At 37.0% G+C, this 23,408-nt stretch overlaps 1 protein-coding gene across 1 annotated transcript in view; it reads left to right on the top strand.

Moving 5' to 3' along the window:
• The window catches only part of SUGCT (succinyl-CoA:glutarate-CoA transferase), a gene marked incomplete at both ends in the record, with an annotated part of 332,869 nt that overhangs the window by 13,884 nt on the left and 295,577 nt on the right, over window positions 1-23,408 (top strand). The window contains one exon of the mRNA XM_082310601.1: window positions 755-875. Within this exon, the coding sequence (XP_082166727.1) occupies window positions 755-875 (121 nt within the window). The remainder of the gene's footprint in view (window positions 1-754; window positions 876-23,408) is intronic.

Here is a 23,408-nt window from a genome sequence, read left to right as displayed (position 1 = left end):
ATGTAGTTCTCTTGCTTCAGGAGTTCTTAATTTGTATTAGTCTTATTGAAACATATATATCTATTTATAACTTTGATAAGAAAAAAAAGATGTAATTTAAAGCCCATCAAGGTTATATGTTAATCTTCAGTAGATTTTTGGGCTCAGTCATTCATTTAGACATGATGGAGAAAGTCACATTGCAGAGCTCGACAGCACTATTCTAATCAAGGTGACTTTAAGATGTTCATTTTAACCCAATAAAATTTTGGGGCTCACTATTCTGCATCTACATACAGGAAGTGAGAGATATGGCCTCTCTTACAGTAATTGTAATCAATGATTTTAAAATGAAAACCAATTTATAAAATTAATTCTAAGGTAGAGAGAGCATGAAGGATAAAGATGCATTCTTCCTCCTGCCTCTTTCTCAAGCTAAGTGCAGCTATAAAGGTGATGATTGTTCTGTAAACTATCATCAAGTCTTAGGAAATTGATGTGATACTGGTAATATAATTATATTATAGTTTTGTCTGGTGTCTTCAGGATTTTGACAGTCTTCTTTCTAGATATGCAGCATCTCTAATATGTAGTTTGCAGAGATGTACAGTCTAACAGGTCAAAAAATATCTTGCTTGGTTTGTAAGGAGCTTTTTTTGTCAGAAAGATTGGAGCCATTTTGATTAGTGAGATTTTTAAATTAAGTTACATGAGGAATTTATTGAACTATTGGAAGCTCATTAACAAATCTTATTCATTCTTTTCTTTTCTAAAGCTTGCATCAGTGTCTGATGTTTTTGTGGAAAACTACGTCCCTGGGAAACTGGCTGAAATGGGTCTAGGTTATGAAGATATTAAAAAGATTGCTCCTCACATAGTGTACTGTTCAATAACAGGTATTTTAATTTCAATTACTTGTGTTCATTATTTCCCTTATTCTAGTCAACTTCTTATAAAAGTCATGTGGTTATACAGAAATATATTATTTTTGATGTAAGTTAAGATAAATTGAAAGACTAAGTGAGTTTGATCGATTCAAAAACAGGTATAGAAAAATTGGGAGGCAGCAGCCATGCCAACAGCTTATAAGTTGTTCAACAGTGGCATTACCATGGCAGTCTAGTATGTTCCTATTGACTTCAAAGGAGCCAGGATTGGCTGAGCTCCGTGGATTTTGCTTTGAACTAGTCGAAAACTTTCTGTGTTGTCGTGTCCGCCCCCCCCCCCCTAGTTTTACTGTCTCAGTTTACATATTGCAGTTTTCCAGTCTGGTAATCTTTGTTTTCTTTACTACCCTGATGCATCTCTCTTCAGAATTGTGCAGTTATATGTTCATGGAAGTCTTATGTTACTTTGCTACGGTCTGTTGCCTGGTAAAGGAAATGGTAGAAAAGTTGAAGGTACTTTATAAATGCTGGGAAGAATGAAAAGAAAGTAGACATATGAATATCAGTAAAACATCACAGTAAAAAAGTTTTCCCATGTTCAGGAAAATTTGCCCATTGCCTCTTGTCCTGTCAGTGGGTGCTACTGAGATGAATCTGGCTTCTTCTTGTTCATTCCCTCCCACTGGGTGTTTATATACATTGCTAAGATCCCCCTGAGCTTTCTCTTTTTTAGGCTGTAGAGTCTTGCCTGTCTTGCCCTCTCATGATGTGTTAGATGCTCCGGTCTCTTAATCATCTTTGTGGCTCTGTGCTACACTTGCTTCAGTAACTCCATATCTGTCTTGTACTGGGGAGTGCAGAACTGGACACAGTACTCCAGATGTGGCCTCACCAGTGCTGAGCAGAGGGAAGGGATCTCTTCCCTCAGCCTGCTGGCGGTACTCTTCCCTAATGCATCACAAAATGCTGTTGGCCTCCTTTGCTCCAAGGATGCATGCTTTTGTATGTTCTGTTTAAGCGCTCCCTGGCTTCCTCCACTGAGAGTAAGTCTTCCTTGCTGCAGACTTCCCCTCAAGTCTCAGAAACCTAGGACTCCTGAGAGCCATCTCCTGGTGGATACTGAGGCAAAAAAGGCATTAAATACCTATGCTTTCTCCATGCCCTTTGTCACCGGTTTCCCTGCCCTGTTCTGCAGTAGGTCCATATCTTCTTTCTGCTGATTTGCTTGCAGAATCCTTTCTTCTTCTTTGCATCTTTTGCCAAATTCAACTCCAGGTCAACCTTGGCTTTCCTAATCACATACTTGCACGATCAAACAGCAGCTCTATGCTCCTTCTAGGTCACTTGCCTCTGCTTCCACCCTTTCATCTTACTGTCAAAACAAGTTGGGCACAGATCATAAAATTTTGCTGTTTGAAGCTTTGTGTAACACATAGTTTACAGTTAGCATACATAATGAAAACACATAAACATTAAGAAAATACATAAATACATAACTAACGATTCTTGGTTTTATTTATTCATGGACTATGATCATTTGAGGTTGAAGGTGTTCAGGAGGTAAGAGCTAAGTGATTTTTGTCAGGCACCCATAAAACAACTTCGGATCTTAAATTATGGTTGCTTAAGTCTTGGACATCCAACAGGTGACAAGCAACATCTATTTAAGGATGAGGCATCTTCTAGGAATAAAGACAAAATCTTTAGTACCCTAAAAAAAAAAAAAAAAAAAAAAAACCACAACCCAAACAGATCAGAAATCAATTAAGTCAAGGCAGGAAACAGCAAAGCCGCAATCTAAGCATATTAAAAGAAGCATCCAGACTCGGACCAAATGTACATTTGTCACAGAGAGGGCATGATGGTGATACTTAGGCAGTAAGGTTTTTTGGCACAATCGGGCAGAAAACTTATTTAAGAAGAAAGAATTCCTGATTGATTTCTTAAAAGCTCAGTGGCCTGGTTCTAGATATTACAATTCAAAACCATTCTGTGCTGTGATTGGCTCTACTACATTCAAATATACTTCTTTTTTTTTTTGTGAAGGGGGATGGGAAGAGACTAGAAGACGTTTGATGTAGTAATGTGTGGGTTTAAAAAAAAATCAGTGAAAAGGAGATAAAGTTGTTAAAATACTTACTGATAAAAATTTGCTTAGATTAGCAGCTCAGATTAAAACATGAATGCCTATGGAAAGAGACCAAGAGAACTCTTTTGTTTGTTTGTCTAGCCTTATTTGTGATAGAAAAACAAACAGCAAAGGAGGTTGGTAAAAGCATTAAAAAATCTTTATGGTAGCTAAGTTATATACACTACTACTTATTATGGGGAAGGTTAGGGAGTTTCCATACTTGAGCCATTTTCTGCAAGGGATCAATTTGAGAAACTTTGTTAACCTGAATATCCAACATAAAAGGTTTTTAGAACAAATTGGTAAATGAATATTTATAAATCACCTGTAGCAGTATATCTGAGCAAGGTGAGCTTTTGGTCTGATTCTGTGTTGTTATAAAGACATAACTTTTCCAGTGAATACACACACACAAAAGTAACTGAACATGTCAAGCTGTTCATGTAATTCACTTTCCTTTTCTGAAGCAAACAGTGGACCTAATTGGCAATCCTTTGCTCTTGCAAGGTACCTTTCACCCATGTTGCTTGCTGTTTGTGGTGTTCAAGTGCTTTTCTTTTTCCTCTGGGTCTTGGGTGTGGAGGCCTATTAAAAATAGTGGGACTCTGGGCACAGAAGTTTGTCTGTAAGCAGTCTCTTGGATGTTTTAACAGCGAGTGTTGCAACGTTTGACCCAAAAACCAGATTTATGTAAGTTGAGGCATTGGAGTTGGATGGCTGGTTTTGTGAGAGGTTGGTGCAGAAAGCAGGTAACTGCATCCTGAAAGGCCATCAAGAAATGCTCAGTTCCCCTAACTCGAGACAGGAGCCATGCTTGTGACAACGTAAGAGGATAAGGACGGGTGATGAAGTGGAATGAAGTGAGACACGCTGAATCTAGTATGTTCCTGAGAGCTCAGATGTAATATGTCAGAGAGAAAGAGACTTGAGAACGCAATCTAAGTTTTTTTGGTAATGCTATAGGAAGTTATGTATATATAAAATGCCTAGCTAGGGATATGGAAAATGAGTTAAGGAAGACACAAAGAGAAGTATTGTTTGTCAGATGTAAGAGATGTGCTGGCCTGGAACATTGAATTAAATGGACTAGTTGTCTTCCCAAATGTTGAAAGTTGTTGTGACAAATTATTTTGGTTACAGCAACCACTTTTACATCTAAACAGGGGGATTTCATCCATCATTTGGCATCTCGCATACAGGCCATACAAGAGATAATAGAAATATGCTAGTTCTCAAGCCCTTTCTGGTTTGCAAGTCCTGTGAAGGATAACGGATACACAATATAATGTGAATTATATTCTGAGGTCTTTGAACAGAGGATCGGAATGGTTTATGCTGGTTAACTCAGCCGTTTATGCTGATTAACTCAGCCAGGTTTGAGTATCATTTTTTTGAGGGTGTATTTTATATATCGTAACTATTGTTAACAGACAAAATAACATTGGGCATTGTTAATGACTATCATGAATTACATTTTAGATGTGAGAATATGTAGAGACAGACATTTTGGTATAACATTTGATAATAAATAAGTACCCAAGAAATAAACATGTCCAATGTGTCAGAATCAGAGTGTTTTTCCAACTTTCATTTTTAATTTTTCTTGTTTTTTCATGTTAGTCAGTATACATGCTGAAGACATTATAGCTGATTTCATTTAATAAATTACAAATAATTACTGGACACTACCTCCCTTATCCATTTAGTTAAACTGGATATCATCTGGAATGTTTTCGTTTCTTATTTTTGGAACCATGTTACCTTTCAAGTTTAAACTTCATAGGTATGGAATGCAATCAATAAACAAGTAATTTGAAGGAACCAGTTTCACCCTACAGCGTAACTTGTATAGCAGCTGTGATCAAGATGTCTTTAAGTTTCTAGGTTTTTTTTTGTCTCATTCAGTTATGGAATGCAAGTATAAATAAATCAAATTGGATATGAAAACTGTTTTAAATTTAGGTGACATCCAAAAATATGGTAAGTAATTTTCTGACTCTAGACTGTACTGTATCCTTCCTTTGTGCTACTCCAGAGAGAGTGTCCTTAAATAGTTGTCATTCTTATCATTGTTATAATGGTTGTTACACTTCGGAGGAGTGGTGCTTTCACTTTTTAAAGACTGTTATTTGTAATAAGATTTCTGTGAAAATATGGATCTTGTATTTGTCTTCAGACCTCAGAGTCGCTAATTGATAGTCAGTGCTAACTGATAGCCTTTTCTTAAAGGCTCACCTTCTAGAACATTTTTATCCCAGTCACTGGCTGGTTCAGCACCTGCTGGCTGTATTTTGCATTTGTGGTTACAGTGATAGTAGCCACTACGCGGTTATGGATGAGGTTATTTGCTGGATCCTTGAAGTGGTTCAGATGCTGAATGAGTGCGCTCCTTGTGATACTGTTCTTGTGTGTCCTGTCACATAGGAATTTCTATTTTGTGCTGCTTGATGGTGAGGCAGGTTGGGCTGGACTATCTTTGGAGTATATCGCATGGGTCATGTGGTCACGAATGGTTCGTATGTGCCATCTGTAATATAACAACACCTGTATGTATTCCATTAAACTTATTTCTCCTTCTGGATGGTAGGTAAAATATCATAGAGATGTCATCAGCTTACTTTTCATTTATTATTTCCTTTGACCTCCTCGCTTTAAGTTGCAGTATCACCATGTGATCTAGTCTAATCAATCCCAATTCTAGTACTGTAGGGTTCCTCCTAGCCTCCCTTTCTCCTCACTTCTGGCCGTCTAGAGACTAGTATTTCTGTTCTTCTCAGCCTTCCACCTGCATGATGCCTTTGTGCCCTCTTCTTGGTCTTTTTTTCAGATCTATTTCCCTTCTTTCTCAGTCTGTACCCTCACCCTGCCCTTTCCTAGCCATGATTGCCCAGCTCAGCCAGTTCAGACTCTTCCCCTCTCCAGTTCAGTTCCTCACCAAACATCAATTTCCCTTACCTCCTTTGGCTTCAGGCTCCTATTTTCCTACCAACTTCCTTTTCCAGCTAGTTGTGTTTTCCAGTCCTTCAGAACCTTCATTCTAACCTTAGGCTTTTTCTGTTTCTCCTTTTCTACATTGCAGTGCTAGTAGGAATCGAGCAGAGGGGATACCCTCTTTCTATGCTTGGTTTTTGTGTGCTATCCTCATGCACGATAAGTGGGAGCCGTAAATATACATAAAAACTGGGCTAGAGCATGCTCAGTTGGTCTGTGGGGACAGCGTACATACATTTGTTAGAACAAACTGCTGGGATGTGCGGTACGATGGAGCATGCACTTCATGGGCTGAATCTTTGGAGATTTTAGCCTTGAAACACTAACAAATATCTCCTTGGAGAGTGTGTATTTCCCAGCCCCCATGATACCTTAAAGCTGGGTTTGAGGATTTTCTAGTGGAAATAAAAAATAACAGCATTAATAAAAAAAGCATAGCCATGACAAAAAGGTCTCCCATTCTTTAAGTCTTCACTCTGAAGAACAGAAATTCTTGGGGTTTTAAGCAAACAGCCGTAAGTTGTTTTTTTCCAATGTAGCAAAACAAACCTGCCTCCCTCCCTGGTTTTGTGCTTAAGAACAGCAGAAACATTCTGTGAGAAATTCTGACAACATTCAAAATTCTCATTCTTATACAGCTTAAAGATCAAGATTGGACTCTGTTACATAAAATGCTTTTTGTTAATGGGACATACATGGAGGTGACTGGTTCAGCTGAATAGGCATGTATTGCAGCAGAATGTAAAATCTGGAAGACATGCTCCTTAGAAGTCAGAAGATATGCTACTTTATAACTTATCCAGAATTGAAAGATTTTTCTTAAATACAGGAATAATGTTTGTATGGAATTGCCTCTTTCTAAATTTTGGACTGTTGTAAATTGTTAGTGATAGTAAAATGAAATAGTGTAATTTTTCAGAAAATCCAGGGTCATATGTAGGTGAAGAGTTTAGACATAGGTAAGCCAGATGCTGTCTCCTTCATGGCATTTTGGTAGTGATGATTAGCAAACTGAGTTTCTTATCCGAACAGCTCTGATTGAATGTATCCGGCCCTGGAGTGGCTGTTGCAGGGTTGTGAGGATTTCCGGGACATTTCCCAACTTTCCTGCTGCCTTGAGTGCTCTCGAGCTGCAAATTGTCTGTTCTCACTCACAAATTGGCTTTGCTGATGAGAGTCATCTTAGAACTAGTTTAAATATAATATGTTTTGACAGTTCTGTGGTTGAGATTGGTTTAAGTTTTTGAAAATTGGCTGGTTAAAGTAAATCACGTACAGGTCACAAGGGTGTGACCGTTTGTTCCTATTGGTATGGTCTGTGTAGCGCTTCAACTAAGTTTATTTCTGAACAGGAGGGGGCACTGTTTAAAAGGACAACATTGTTTTCAAATCAAAGTACTTTTTTTTTTTTCGTTTCCTTTTCTTAAAGCCTGTGAAGACTTGAAAGAATTTTTTAGTTTGCCTTTGAATGATGAAAGCTACTCCTCTCAGGTTCTCTGCCCCATCCCCTTGCTCTGCTAATTTGAGTGACTCTTCTCTTGTACAGGTTTTGCCGAAGATAGTGTTCCCCAGGTTTTTTTGTCTCCTCCCTTTCTTTCCTCCTCTTCTAGGAAGTAATACTTTGTATCATATGCAGGTTTCTCTGTGTGCTCGTGGCATTACAAAATCTTGTTTCAATATTTTATTTTCTGTCATTTCATTTCTTAAAATATGGATGTGATGCTTCGTTTTCTGCCTTTTAAAGAAATTTTACTTGTGTAAAGACTTTTTGGTGCATTTATGCATAAAAGAAACTGAATACATAATGATAATCATAGAAAATCTTAGAAATCTTATGAAGATAATATTTTTTGGGAGTGGTATTTTTATTAACTTGGTGTTGCTGTAACAGATTACGTTTCTTGGGGATTTGCAGTCTCTACCCCAAAGAACTTAGTCTTAACTCTGAAATTACAAATACTTTGACTGTAGTAAACTGTTAATTTGTTAGCAAACAGTATTGTGAAAAGGCAAAAATTAGGTGGAAAGAATGGCAGAAGTTTTATAGAAATGTTGTGTGTCACCCGAGTTTCATATGGGTCTGAATCTGGAATTGTTGTATATGTAGCTTTTATTTAATGTACATAAAGTCCTTAAGACCCCTAAATGAACGCTTTTCTTCAAAAATAATAAGTAAATCTTATGTGTCTCTTGAGTGATTCTGATGAATCTATAAGAAGGAAAAGAGTTCTTCACTCCACCCATCTCCATAAAAGTTAATAATAACTCAAAAGAACCAGCATTTGGTACTTCCCAGTACATCTTGTTTTGTACTGATAGTTTGTAGCGGCTTCTCATGAGAAGATGTAATGTTATAATTTTGATGCATATCCTACTTTGCCTCTAGTATTTTCACAACAGGAAAGAAAAGCCAACCACAGTGTGTTTTGCTGGGCAAAGGCTAGCCAAAGTGTTCTTCAGATCCTCTAATTTGTGAACTAACTGTGGTAAGATGTGGAATTGCCTTGGATTAGGTACAGTTTGTAGACTCCCTCTTACCAAATGATTCTGGCCTATAAAACTATAGATAACTTGGAGTGTCTGTGTCTTCGTGCCCACTCCTTCCCCTGACGATTGATGTTCTTGTGGTTTCTAGATGGTTATAGCCTGGATGTAATTACCTGGTACAAATTGATAGATTACCTGCCAACAAAATGATAGCTTCTACTTGAAAAAAAAAGTGTGTATTTCATAATATGATATCATTTGGCAAAATAATTTCTTGATGCTGTGAATTATTTATTGATAGCATACAAGTAGGAACCTAAGTTGTATTCAGAAGCTGGCTCAAGCAATGGTTGCAGTTGTCACTAAATAATAGCAACTATAGAAATGGTCTTGATTGTTAATCTCTTCAAAAGTTATTAAAATTTGTGACCCAAAATTACTAAAATAGGATTTTTTTTTTGTAATTACAAAAAGGCAAAATGACCGTAAAACTAGGCACAACAGATTGGAGGGGGGAAAAAAAGGGGGCAAAAAAAAAGCCTGCATAGCAAAATGTGTAGGCTGGTTGAGCCAAATAGGAATGCAATATAGCCAGTGCAAGCAGGATGATGTGCAGAATGAAATGGAAGTTAGGAGAAATAACTAAGAATGTAAAGAGTTACAACAGTCTTTTTAAAATATATTAAAAGCAGGAACAATTTGGAGAATGAGGTAATTGAGGAAGCTGGAAACTGCAAAAAAGAGGATTGGTGTCTTGGTACTGGTCTTCAGTAAAGGATGGTCATAGAGAAATTTTCAACAGATGTATTGTTTTCTAATAATAGAAGATACTGCACTGTCAGAGACTCATATATCAAAAGAGGCATTGTCAGAACAAACTGGGTGTTGTGCTTCCAATAGTTCTTAATGTGGTTTAAGAACAAGGAGGCAGGTCTGGAAAGCTGTGAACATTGTACCTCTCTCAAATAAACACAAAAATCACAGGTTTGCAAGCCTTGAGGTATGACCTTAAGTGCCGACAGCGATTGAATAAAACGTTTGGAAGGGAAAAAATATGAAGCTTCTACCTGAGCTTGATTTGATAAAAATAGAGCCTTACAGCATTGGAAAAGAAAATCAAGCCTCTCCAATCTGTTAGTTTTTGCGTTATGTAATTGAAAGATGGATGGATTAAAGACTTGATCTGTCATTTTTTTGATAACTTGAAGTTGTCTGTGAGTGGGCAGTTAAGAAAAGTTAGTAATCGAGGTCTAGAGATAAAATAGTCTGAGAACAGTTTTTGAGGAGTTGAGTAGTGAGCGGACTGTGGATTTGTCTCCACAAATCCATATTGGGACAATATAATTATCTATGTATAACAGGGTAATAAACCTTGTGCTATATACTTTGACTGTGGCAAAGTTTTTGACACTTGAGCAATGCTGTCATAGATAAGCCAGGGAAATGGGATGTACAAGAAATAATAAAAAAAAATTGTTCAAGAGTGATCAGAAACTCCCTCATATCTTAGATCTCATGTTATATAAAGAATAACTATTGGTATTTCATGACTGACATGGAAGGCAGTACCTCAGAACTGATGTTCCTGGATACTTTTTTGCTTAAAATAGGTGATGGAATAGAATGTGGATGAGCCCAAAATCCTCATGTGATCATGAGCTACAGGGTGTTTGTTGCGGGTTTTAGAGTTGAGGGGCAGGAGGAACCTGGAGCTGATTTACAGGTAGAAGACAGCACTTTCTTTACAGCCTTATATTCTCCTTTAAAATGGTTTCTGGGGGTGTGGCTAACTTGCAGAAGAGTCATGGAGAGCTGGCCTCAGCAACTCTGCTCAGTTTTTATCCCTGAAGCCCGGGATTTAAAGCATTCCCAACAGTCCCTGTGTCAGCACTGCCCCATGGGCAGTCATGCGATGAAGTCCTGGTGTCAAAGCAGCATTTTAATGGCCTGAGAACTCTATGCAGTTCTGAAGGCCCACAAAGCTGAAAGGGAGTAAATTTATACAGCAGGATTAGAACTAAAAAAGATCTTGACCAAATTGTTTACACGAATAAAAGAGCAAGGGCAGAATTAAAGGTTGGAGCAAGTCCAACGTACTGTGCTTAATCAGAAATAATCAAGTCCTTTTAATATAGTATGGGGAACATCGGGTTAGAGAAGGTTTCTCAGAAGACTTGGTGGTAATGGTGGGGCATGATTGAAGTTAAACATGAGTGAATGATGTCATATTGTTAGATGAAAGACTAATGTCATTCTGGATTATATAAAGACAAATATGGCCTAAATGATTGTTTCTCTGCCCTGTTCCACATTGGTAAGGTCTCAGTTGGAAGGCTAAGTCTGCTTCTGGGTACTATATTTCAAAAATTATATGGACCACTGAAGAGAGTTGAGAGAAGAGCAATTTATAGGTGAAAAATATTTCATATGAAATGTAGCTTGGAAACCTCAATTTTTTTCCTTAAAAAATGCTGCTGTAATCAGAAGGAACTACTATGGCCATCTAACCATGTCTTCCTAAAGCATTCTGTACATTTTCACATAGTAGTTCTTAAATGAAGATCCTAATAGTATGTGAAAGCATTAAAAAAAATCCTTGTTTAATGTGTAGAAGTAGCCAAAATGCTACTTGCTATTCAAAGAATGAGAGTGTTAAGAAAATCTTAAGAAAAAATTTGAGAGCTAGTAATTAAAATAATAAGAGTTCAGACATGACAGTTGGAAGTGGATTGTCTTTAGTTTTCAGAGAGTTAAGTAATTGGGAATACAAGAGCAGCATACAAAATAATAAATGATACCGATATACTATTTGCCATTTTCCTTCTCAAGAGTAGTAAATAAAGGCATCCCATGAAGCTGGAAGGCTGGATATTTAAAATTGGTAGTGCATTGCAGAGAAAATTTTGACTTTTAATATTCTGCAGAGTTTGCTGCCTTATGTTTTTAAGAGCAAAATGCTAGTAGAATTAAAAATGAAGGAGTAGACAAGTATATAGATCAGAACAGGCACAATTATTAAGATATTCACTCAGGAGGTTTGGAACAAGCCAGCAGATAACTACCGACTTCTTCAAATATTGAACTAAGTGGTGTCAGTTGTTTGTTGTATAGCTCAGGATCAATATGTGAAAGAAACTTAATCATCAAATTTAATGATGGTCTGATTTTGAGGAGGGTAAGTTGCAGTATGACCTTGCAGTGTTTAGATACAGAGAGAGATTGAGTACTTCAGTGCTTTTCTGCCCTGTGCTGACGTGCTGCTTTGTAATTCTCAGTGGAAACTACATGTTTGTGCAGATTGGTAACTGGTTCCTTTTGCAGTAAAGAACGAACTTTATGGCATGGAGCAGGAGCTTTAAGAGGTTATTATACTTCTCATGTGTAATTACCCTGATATCTGAGGTGGCCATCAATATATAATCAAATGTACTGATGCTTTTAAGACTAGATTAATTCTAAATTTGAGTTTCTGCAAGAATTGGGAACAGTTTTAATTTATAAAGCACAAGGGTTAAATATTGTAGGACAATAGTCTCATAAAGAAGTTAAACAAAAGTTATGATTGGAAGTTTGCTTGATGTAAATCAAAGCCAAGGAGCTAGTTCTCCCTATGCTACCAGGCAGTAGGAAAGTTTTTCAAACTATCATTCCTTACTTCTTGTGTTCACCATATGAATAAAGTAGCTAAAAAATCTGATGTGACAATTTTAATCTCTATTTGTATTATACTGTGTTTGCAAGCAGAATTTCTACAATTTAATATTTGGAAAAAACTTAATGTGCAGGAGGTAGAGGTTTGTATTATCTCACGAGTCCAAGAGACCTGATTTCTTTCTAGACATTTAAACAGATTTGTGCCTTGCCCTGAAAAACTTGTAGTCATATGTCATTTGAGTATCCAAGTTGTGTCAATTTTTCCTTTTAGCTGAGCCTTCAAACTTTAATGTGAAAAGGCAAAGAATTTGCTTGTGTGAGGAGATTAATTGGCAGAAATGCAGATGTCCAAATACTACTCCAATGATGTAAAAAAAGTACTTTTTTCATTATAATTTAGAAAAAAACCCACTTGTTTCTGTGAATGAAGAAACAATTCTTGTTTCTAAGAAAAAGCAATCCATCACCACAGCGGTGCATTGGTGTATCAGTGGTAGTCTTATGTGGTACATAGTTCTGCTGGTAAATTCCCTGAGAGAACAACTTTGATCTGTTTATGTAGCTTCTTTCCTTTACAAAAGTGAATTTTTTAGGCCAGTCAGAATACATTTACATCACTTGATAGTGTTGTGTAGGAAAAAAAACCTGTGGAGCTATCTCTAAAGCAGCATGGTAAATTGGCCCTAGGGTATTATAGCTACACTGCTTTTGTGGCCTAGCTGGTTGAGTCATTTATCATGGTGTAGCAGTATGTGCTATTGATGCTCTCTCAGTACTTCTTTAGGACCAAAAGATGATTTGTGTAAATGCAAAACTTCAGGAAGGAGACTCTGAAAAGAGATAATTGATTTAAAGGGAGATGGTACTATAGCTGAGGTTGCTGAAAATTGCCCTTAGGTATTTAGGGACTACTATGTTTTAAGGACTTGCTTCATTTTGGCAGTAAATGTTAAGATAATATTATGCTCTACTTTAGTATATCTTGTAGAAAGTCACCCCAAATCTCCTTTTGCTTGGTACGAGACCTATTCCAGACCAGAGTCTGCTGCCTTAGGATTTGGTTCTTTGGCCAGTATTTCTTCCCAGAGTAAAATACTTAGTATATGGAGTATAAACTGCAATCCTAAGCACATGAAATTTAATGTTTGTAAATGTTATTTTTATATAAAATAAAGCAAATGTTGTTATAACCTTCCAGCAGTTGACTGCTTTATTCAGAAACAAATGATGAGGACCAGTGGGAGCTTTTAGTTTTTCTTTTCCCAGCCTGTGGTGCCAATTACTATCCTACTGAAGCACAGCTACGCAAGCAGGGGCTTCTTTCTGATGCTGTACAAGGAACTTGGTCTTCATTTCTCCTGCTTATGAAGATCTCCTAAATCTTTCCTGCTGTCTGTTTTGTATCCTAGGTGATCCATCTGCAAACAGGTGTTTACCTCTCTTGCTTTTGTGGACACAAATGGAAAACATTATATGAGTGTGTTAGACCCAGTGGGTTTTTTTTCCCATACTGGGTTTAGTGATGTATTTGGTGTTTTTTTCTTAATATGGAGTTAGGTTAATCTGTGATAATTTTTACTTAAAAAAAAAAAAAAAATCCTAATCATTCTGAGGAAGACTGATTAACAGTGGAGTCATTGTTTCCCAGACTTGCAAACAGATGACAAATAATGGGATTATTTTGAATTACTTCTACTTTATTGTTCACATCTTTTAATACTTCTTTTTAAGGGTCATATGTTTTAGAAGCCTGATTAATAGAATTTGAGTTTTTAGGAGTGCTTGTTAAAATATTGTAATGTTGTTCAAAATCCTTACTTTTTTGCTTGTTCTTGTGCATGTTGTAATTAAGTTTAAAGTGTCTGCTTAGTCTAAGCACCTGAAACTTGCAAAGGTTTTCTGTGTGTCTTACCCCTAAACCGTTGATTAGAGAAGTGTCACATAACTTTACCTCTCAATTCTATTGTGCTCTAAAGATGAACTGTTTAAAAACAAACAAACAAGCCAAACCAAAACAAAAAAAACCCCCAAAAACCAAAAAAAACCCAAAACCAAACAAACCCCCAAAAACCTTAAAACTGTATCTACTTATTCAGGAAGACTGTCAGCTGCAAGCTGTTGGGAGCTGGGAGAGTACTAAAGACAAATACCAGATAGGCTGATCCTGTTCATATTGGCATCTGTTTTTCTCCGTTCCTGGAGATGGAATATGTAGCTAGCTGGGCTTTGAGTCTGATCTAGTGTACTTGTTTTCATATTCCTGTGCTACTCTATGCTTTTCAGGCACGAGCTAAACTTTTACACCCATTAGCACAGCTCAGACCAGCACAAGGACAGATTTGCTGTGCTTTCGGTCCCTCCAGAGTGTTATTAATAGAACTGTTGCCCAAATACCAATTGCAGGACTAAATCCCCTTAAATACACCTTTACAACCCATTTGGAGAACATGAGTTTCCAAAAGGTTGCAGAGTAAAATGTGAACCAGCAAGGTTTGATGGAGGTGTGTTGCAGAGCTATTCAGCTTGGTAGCTCTTAATTGGAGGAGAAGCAAAATGGACTTGACTTTTGGAGTCTTTAAGTTTTTCTAGTGGTGATGGCAATAATGCTTTTTAACCTGTATTATACGCAAAAATCATTCATTCAATTCAGGGTGTTTCAGAATAAAACCAACTTTAAAGGTATCTCCTTGTACAAGACTAAAGTCGTTATGCTCTGTCAAGATGCAGAGCCAAAGGATAATTTTCCTACTTAAAACAAATTCATGTTGCTGGTGGGTTTATATGTTTTTCTCTGCTGCTTGCAAAGTTAGCATACTGGGATCCCAAACAGGCCTATTCAAAAGAGGAGGCTTCTGTAAAATTCAGCTGGTTGACAAACTTTTTGGAACTAAGTGTGTGGCTGTTTTCTATACAACAGGCTTCTGTCAGCACAGCTGTGCTGGTCAGGAATGTGAAGAGGTGTGAACACTGACTGATTTAGCTGTTTTGGCAGAAGCCATTAGCAAATGTTGTTATATTGACAAAACTTTTCTTTTGCTGGCAAAATTGGTCTGCTCAGAGATGTGTCTCCATAAATGGTTTTACCTTCTAGCATGAAGTGTAATTTGGTCCAGAAAGCTATATTTGCCCTCTATTTGCAGTGCTTTGCCAGTACCTCTAGAGTACTAAAGGGCTCTGGCATCGACACAGACCAAACTTCCAAAATCTATCAGTAATCCAAACTAATGTGAAAAGGGTGGAAGCTGAAAGGAGGCGTGTTGAAACAAAGGGTGCTGAGAAACAGATGGGAGATGACAGGACCCCTTCTCTGTTGGTAGGATTCATATCCTTGCATGATTCAGATCTGCTGTGTACCTCCAGGAAGGTGGGCTTTTTAGCTGAGTGACACTAAATCTTTGAGCTTGTGCTGCTTCTGTCATCAACACACCAGCAGCAGCTACAGTGCTTTTTTTTTTTTTCTTCTGTAAGCGATTGAGCTAGCCTTTTGCACTGGCATTAAGCATCCTAGCAGGAGGGCTTTGCTGTTTGTTTCCACTATTATTTCTTCAGTCATACATGTCCAAAATATTGTGAGTTTAGGAATAAGAAACAGTTGAAAATGAGTGCTATTCTGAAATGATGTTCCCATTCGTTGTTCAATATGAAGCATATATGAAGTTTAATGAACAAGTCATAATTCTTCCTTGCTTTAAAATTAAGTATGACTTTCAGCTGTGCATGGAAGTAATATTTTTCTTATGACTTCATGCTCATTGCTTGTTCTTTCATCTAAATAGCAGTATTTTGTATAAAATCTGAAACTTCAGGATTTTGGACTCTGTCCTAATGAAGAATACCATAGCAGACAGAGAGCCTGTGAGTTGTAAGATTTGACACTGGGTTAGTTTACAGTGAATGAAACCAGATTAGGCACTGAAATCCTGGATATGAACAGCATAGCAACATAGTACAATTGTGGAGACACTTACTGATGGTTTAATGTTTATTTTTCAGTAGCTATTATACTTGGACTGGTGCCTAGCGAAGTTAACAGAAATAAAGCTGGAAGATTTTAGGCAGCTTCAGAAGCCTTGCAGTAGGCTTTTGCAAAGCAGTATTTATTGGGTTTGAGTTCCAATATTCTGAAGGGAAGACCCAAGAAAAGATTACCAAACATTTTATTTGTTATTACTAAAGATTTCTCTGTTGGTTTCCAAGGCAAATATTTTCCAGGGAATCTTCTGTCTTGTAGCTTTCTTGTCTGCTTTATGTTGTATTATTAATCTTTTTCCTTGCCTGATTGTCTTATTTCAGAAATCCGGGGAGATTGCAGAATTTTTTTTGTTTGTTTTGCTGTTTAAAATGGTGAGGTTTTGAGATTTCACCAAAGAAATGAATATGACTTATTAAAATGGTGCAGAGATCCAGTGTCTTTGTGCTCATTCACAGTATTTTCTGAGAGTGTTGCTAGATTGGTAGGAAGACTGTAAGTAGCTGGTGTTGACCTGAAAATGTTTCCCAGTAAGCATATGGTCTTCATTACTTCTGTTTTTAAAAATACTATGATAAAATAAAACACTTTGTCAGTAGCTAACAAAGAAAAAGAAAACAGTTTTGGGTGTAGAAGACACAAACTATTGAAAAATAGCCTGTATTTTGTCATTTTTAGAAACCAAAATGGTGGCAGTATCTGGTACTTTTCCATGTACTTGAATATTAAAAGCATTCTGTATCCTAGTGTTTATGTCAGAGTTGGCTGAAACCCACTGATCTGCAAGTTGTCTTTTAGAGAAAACTTTTGTCATTGGAAGTTGTAAATGTTACTGCAAAGTAAGGGTGTAATGAGAATAGGTTTGTGGATAACAGCCTTCCCATAAGTAAAAGCTCTTGTGAAGAGAATAATCTGTGATACATGGGAAAAGAAGTAACTGTTAAAATTTCAGCAAAAAAGATTCCAATTAAACATTAAGAAAAGCTGTTTAATTGATAGGATTACTTTCTTGTCTGGGAGTAGAGTCCTTGTGGATATTGCAAAGCCAGAATAGGGGTACCTAGTGCCATTGTGATCACGTCTTGCGGTGAACCCTGACTACCTTTTTAAGGGGAGAATGCGAGGCCAAAATTTTGTAACCTCTTTTATGAGAATACATCTTTCAAAGTAATTTTATGGAACTGCAACTACAAGGTGCTTACTCATATAATACTATATTCTTTGTACAAAAAGAAGGGGTATTATATATCGTGTACCTGCTCAGGGTATATAATATGATTGTTTGTCAGTTTCTTTTATTTCTGTCAAAGTAAAGTCATGATCTTAAGATATGTGGGAGTGAATTTGGTGTTGAATCATAACTTCTTTTAACACTCAAACTGAAAAACCCAAATATAGTAAAATACATGGTCTGGAAGTAAAGTAAATCTCCTCTGCTATAAATTGCTCTAATTGCAGTTCTGAAACCCTTCACAAAGTGATGTCCTGAGATGTTTGAGTACTCTGTCCAATCAAAAGTTTGTTCAGTTGTTCAGACTGAATAACTGGTAACTTGTTATATTTTGTATTGTATTTATTTATTTAGTAGGTGTTTCTCATCAATGAAACATGAGTTAAGAGAATTTGATTAGAGCTAGTTGTGTTAGGAAAATTTTATAGAGGGGAAAAAACCCCAAGTATGTAAAGTATCAGTTGTGTCCACTACAGATTTTTTTTTTGTGAAGGCAAAGATTCTTTTCACATATGACCCTTCCTAAGGAACCAATTGGCAAAATCTGTTAGTAGAAAAATATTCAATTTAGTACAATGAATTAATCAGTTATTAGATTCAGCTGTTTCAAGTAACCAGATGCATTTACTTTTTACCACTCCACATACTAAATTCCTGTAAATGATCAGCAACTATTATATTTAACTATGCATTGTATAATCAGGGAATCTGTTAATGTTAAGAATACTCAAGATCACTTTCATATGTATTTCCAAGAAAAGGCTCTTTCAACTTTTCTTTATGTTCACTTAGTCTCTGATGTACTGGTAAGTTACTGCAACTTTCCACTTCCATCTGATCTGCCAGAACAGTTCATTTAAACTTTAAGCTGGAATTTACACCTTCATTGGGTTGCATAGAAAATTAATGTTATATCAGGACTGCAAACGAAATTCATGTTACAGTTCATGATTTCAGACATAGGAGGTAATGTGTGCTCATTCTTTGAGCTGAGTAAGGGTTGAGCTGTTTATATATTTTGTGTGTGTAAACCAAAGAGAACTATAATCAGGCTCAAAAAATGTTAGTGAAGTTATTGGGTTGAAAGGACAGCCTGGAATCTTAAGAGTGTCTTGTATTCCATATAACTTATTCCTCTTTGGGAATTAAACTTTACAGATTTGTTTTGGAATTTTTTGAGGAAATGTTTGGAAAGTTTAGAAAAAATTCCATACTGATTTTGAGTTTGTTTGACACTCTTTTCCAGCTCCAGCTAGTAATCATTAATGTCCCTTGAGGGACTATATATTTGCTCTTAGAGGGAGAATTCAGGGTCATAGTACACATAATCGTGTGTGTGCACACATGTGGACGTGCAGCCCCCGGGTGCAGTGGAGTGCTTAGTCAAGGTCAGCTTCTTCACCGGACATTGCTGCACAGATGTCTGTCAACAAAACTGTATACAGTCACAGCAAATGAAGGTCTGTTCAGGTAATGCCACTTTAGAATGAATGTTGTCTGATTCAGAGGAAAAAGAATTAGGTAGTTAAGTAGCTACTTTAAACTTCTGTCAGGATAATCATGTCCTTATCAGAGACTGCTGTGTATCTGTGGCCTCAGAGTTGAGACTTCTCTGAGGCTATCCTGACACTGTACTGCTTGGCCATAGCATTATAAATATTCATAGAAAATACACCTTGCAGGTACTCCTTAGTCTTTAGATTTTTTTTTTCGCTACAGAAATAGCAAGATTGTTAGTATCTGTTGAGCTGAAGTCTGGTATCTTTCTGTTGACTCCTGGCTGATTCCCAGCATTAGCCAGGTGTTTCTCACAACCATTTGCTCCCTTACCTTAGCAGCAATAGCTTGGCAGAGGTGGGTGGGTGGGTGGAGGAGTTCTAGCAAAGTAGGTGAGGATGCACAGAGGTTAGTACAGACGGCTCACCTCTGTATTTACCTAGTTTCTGTGCAAGTTTTGCAACCTGGATGGATTCTGGGGGAATGTCACTGCTACGCTGCTAGGAGTAATTGACTTCACTATTTTAAAATTAGCTCTTACAATATAAGTATTTAGAGTCATAAGTTCAGCTGTATTTGTACCAAGCAGGGTACAAGGAGTGAGTTCTTACCTTTAAGAGTGTGTAGCTAGGAATATTTGTATAAACCCAAGACAATGGTGGGGAATTTGGGTGTCTCTCAGCCTCTTTATAAGGCAGGGAAAAAAGTTTGAGTACTTAATCTGAGTGTCATCTAAAAGCTTAAGCTTTTAGTTGAAACTTTGTTTTGAGAAAATGGTCACCACGTTGCATTTGATTTCTGAGATCATGCAGAAGAGTGCCTCCACTTAGATTGGGAAGCCGCTTCTGCCTTGAAATTCAGAGAATGACAAGTTAAACTTTAGCTGACTTAGCAAAAGAGAGTGATAGTAGCATCTCTTAGGTAATTACAGTTTAGGTTGTGGAGAGAAGAACTGCTTTCGTGTAACTGATATTTGGCATGTTGAAAAACTACAAAATATGGCCCAGCAGTTTGTAGGCCTGATTAAAAGCCTGTTGAAAACCAGGCTTGCGTTATTTGAAATGGTCTGTGGCTGTGTCCCAGAAGTGTGGTTGGTGTTTTCAGGGGAGTCGTGTGAGACTGGGTACCCAGATCACGTGAAAATTGAATGGAGTTGGACAACTGGCAGAGGCTGCTGTTTGTCCCCTTCTAGTCTTTCAGTAGCTAAATCCTAGCAGAAAGTTTTGCATTTGATTTAATAATTTTATTTTATTTTGCCTTCCAATTTATAACACCTGATTTTGTTTAAAATACAGGGTTAGAATGTCTAAATTGGCATGTGTAAAAGCAATAAAGTAATTGATATATTGTACACATTCACAATCATCAGCTGGCAAATGAAATGTATTTATCAGATTGTTGGTCAGATTTTATGCCTGCTGACTTAAGGTTGTGGGTTTGTTTGTTTGGTTTTTTTAACTCCTTTCATCTCTCTTGACAGTTTGCTCTGACTTCACCTTTTTCATATCGGTTCTGATCTCCTGTAAGCTTGCCTACCCAGGAAGTTGTACTTCCTTTCCTTCTGACCAACACATGGCAAGCATTTTCCAAAAGTCGTTACTCGTTTTGCTAACGTATTTGGCAGCTCTGACACTGCAAAGTTTCATATAATGTGTCTGTTAGATTTTTGGCTTTTCTCATCACAGAGAATTGCTTGTGTTCTTCTGCTTGTTTCATTAATCTTTATTAAGTAAAGATGTAAGCTGTCTTTAATTGAATGTTTTCTTTTGGCAATAGAACAAGTCACAAGGTGTTTCTCATTAATTTGTTATTCAGCAGGGATAGCCATCTATCTGGATTGAATTTGTGACAATGTTTAGTCCCTATTTGTAGAAATGCCTATGTCGAACATATTTTTCTATGTTTCGCTCAGAATATCCTATACAGGCTGACTTTATAATGTCATTTGTCATGTGGGAATTAAGCTACAGGGAATTGGTCTGTGTTGACAGTATGTCTCCGTGTTGGTTTTTCCTCTCCTCTTAGTACAATGTGTTTTATATTTGGTCTTAAAGTTTTATCATGCTATCAAATCATGAAGAAGTGCAGAAATGATGGCTTTCGGTTTTCGCTTGCATGTGATACAGATATTTTGGACAAAGGTCATAATGAGAAATGCTGACCTCTCTTTTTATGACAGCGAAAATCATATTCAGGATTTCCTGCAGCAGTTAATTACAGGGCCATCATTAGCTTAAAAGCAAATTGTCTTGAAGAAATGAGAGCAGCAATTTCAGGTGTTGCACGAGTTCTTTTGTCTCCCTTCCAGTTCCTGTGTTTGTAGTAATTTTTTTTTAAGATTTACTTCTTTCTCTGTTTTGTGGAAGGTGCAAACTGTGTTTGTGACCCACTGTCCTGGGGAAAGTGTTAAATTTCATCAAATACAAATCAAATGCACAACAACCTGAGAAATGAAGAAGCATTTTTAACCTTTGTAAAAAGCCCAAATGAATCTAAGGTAACCTAGATAAAAATACTGGTTTTAGGGTGATTGTCCTTTAAGTGATGATATTGCAACACATCAGTGTCTGTTTATCCCAGACGCTTTCAGGCAGCTCCTAGCTGAAATGAATTGTTTTTATACATGTTAGGAATCCTGTCATCATATCATCAGTAACTCCTAAGCAAGGAAATGGGGTGTCCAAATGTGTGTCCAGTACATGTCTTGGAATCGCACAGGATCTACAGACACATGGAACTTTGTCTGGGGCAAAGTTGTTTATTTGGTTTGCCTGCTTTCTTAAAATTTTTTGTGAAGAATGTCTTCCATAAATGTAGCTAAAGATCCCACTGTCATCTGGCAAAAATGAAATAAAGCTATGTTGTAGCTGACATGGTATTATAAAGCTAAACCTGGAAAGACACATTAGTCTGTTTTTCTAACAGAGTTCTTTTTGGAAACAGTTTTTGCTAGCATTTTTAAATTTAGTGTGACATTTTTGAGCATCTGGCATTTGGCAGCTTCACTAATAACACTTTTGTGCAGTCTAACAGCTTTTACTGTTATTACATTTTTCCTAATCTTCAACCTGACCTTTCTCACTTCATAATATTTATTTCTGTCTCTCAGAACAGAATCATTTGGGGTGGATTCCAAAGCAAAGCATGTCTCTCTTATGTGATAAATATATTGACCGTTGTAAAGTGGATAAACTAGTGGTAGTTTGTTATGACATGTTATTTTTTTCGCAAACTTTTGTCCCATGTGATGCCTGCAAATATTATCATTTTTCCAGTGGTATGTTCCAAAGCTCGAGTGCCATCACATGGCACTTGTACACTAAGCACAAAAGCGATTACCTTCGTTGTGTCAGAGGTGACTTCTGCGTTTCCCACTAATTGGCCCCCTCTCCTCAGAGCAGGAATGTCACACCAACCCTAGAGAAGTAGTGAAGATTTATTTCCCATTGAAGAGTATCTTTATTTTACTGGGTCTTTCTGGTCCAACTGGAAAAATCTGGGGGAAAGAAGTACTTTCAGTCCTTCCCTTTGTCAGGAATTGTGATGTATTAATAACAATGTAATTTAATCAGACAATAGCAGCAGTCTCAATCTTATTTTTAGTTGGAATGGGTATATATTGCCAATATTTACAGGAAAGTTGTTTGTTTCAATTCATTTTACCAAATAAATCTTCAACCAGTTGCAATTAGTGTCTTGTAAAGGCTCCTTCTGTAATGCCCCCAGCTACTGATGAGGATCTCAGTGCTATTATAATTTACTGTTTATTTTGACATGATTATTTTTCAGTTTTGCTAGATAAATATTTTTAGGCATCTTGAGTCTTGTTGCTCTGTATCAAAGATTTGGCCATCAGACAACTGGAGGTTTTTTTAGAACAGCTATGAACTGCACTATTCCATATTACCTGCCTTATTTTATGAAATGTTAATTGTCATATTCCCCCAAATATGAAAAAAATAGATACAGGAACAGATACATCCTTTTTTATGTCACATTAAGCATGTCTCATTTTGAATATTCATACGATATATGTTATGCTGCAGACTAACAAAGAGAGATGGTGGAGATCTTAGTTAAGGATATTCTTTCAAAATTTTCAGCTGCAAATGTATCTAACCACTTGGAAAGGTCTGAAAAACAGAGAATGCTAAATATAGCCAGTAAGGTCACTTTCTCCATTCTTGTCTGAGATAAGGATACAGGATTGCTGGTGGAAAGCCTGGCATTCACTTTGTAAATGCCTACCATAAAGGCCCGTGTTTCCCTTAAGCTGATACAAAGTAGCCAGTGCAACTTGTTTTTTCATATTTCTCTCATAGGCAGTTCATTTCTTGTGCTCACAAAAGGGTAAAGACAATGAAGGTACACTTTATTATATGGAAGATAGACTTGGCTGCAGGGTCAGGACAGGAACAGGAAGGTTTAGGTGTAAGTGACTATGCCGAATAAGCGAATAATCCTTTAGTGGACAGCTAGAGTTTGTGGTTTTGGTAGTTTCAAATGCTTGCTATGCAGATTAAATAATGCTTTGACAATGACAATTTTTAGGAGGCACTTGGAGATCTGACTGGGGGTTAT

The sequence above is a fragment of the Platalea leucorodia genome (assembly GCF_965183815.1).
Source record: "Platalea leucorodia genome assembly, chromosome: 1".
In the NCBI taxonomy this organism is placed as follows: domain Eukaryota; kingdom Metazoa; phylum Chordata; class Aves; order Pelecaniformes; family Threskiornithidae; genus Platalea; species Platalea leucorodia.
The sequence above is the reverse complement of the archived record's forward strand: the minus strand, read 5'-3'. Positions and strand labels throughout refer to the sequence as shown.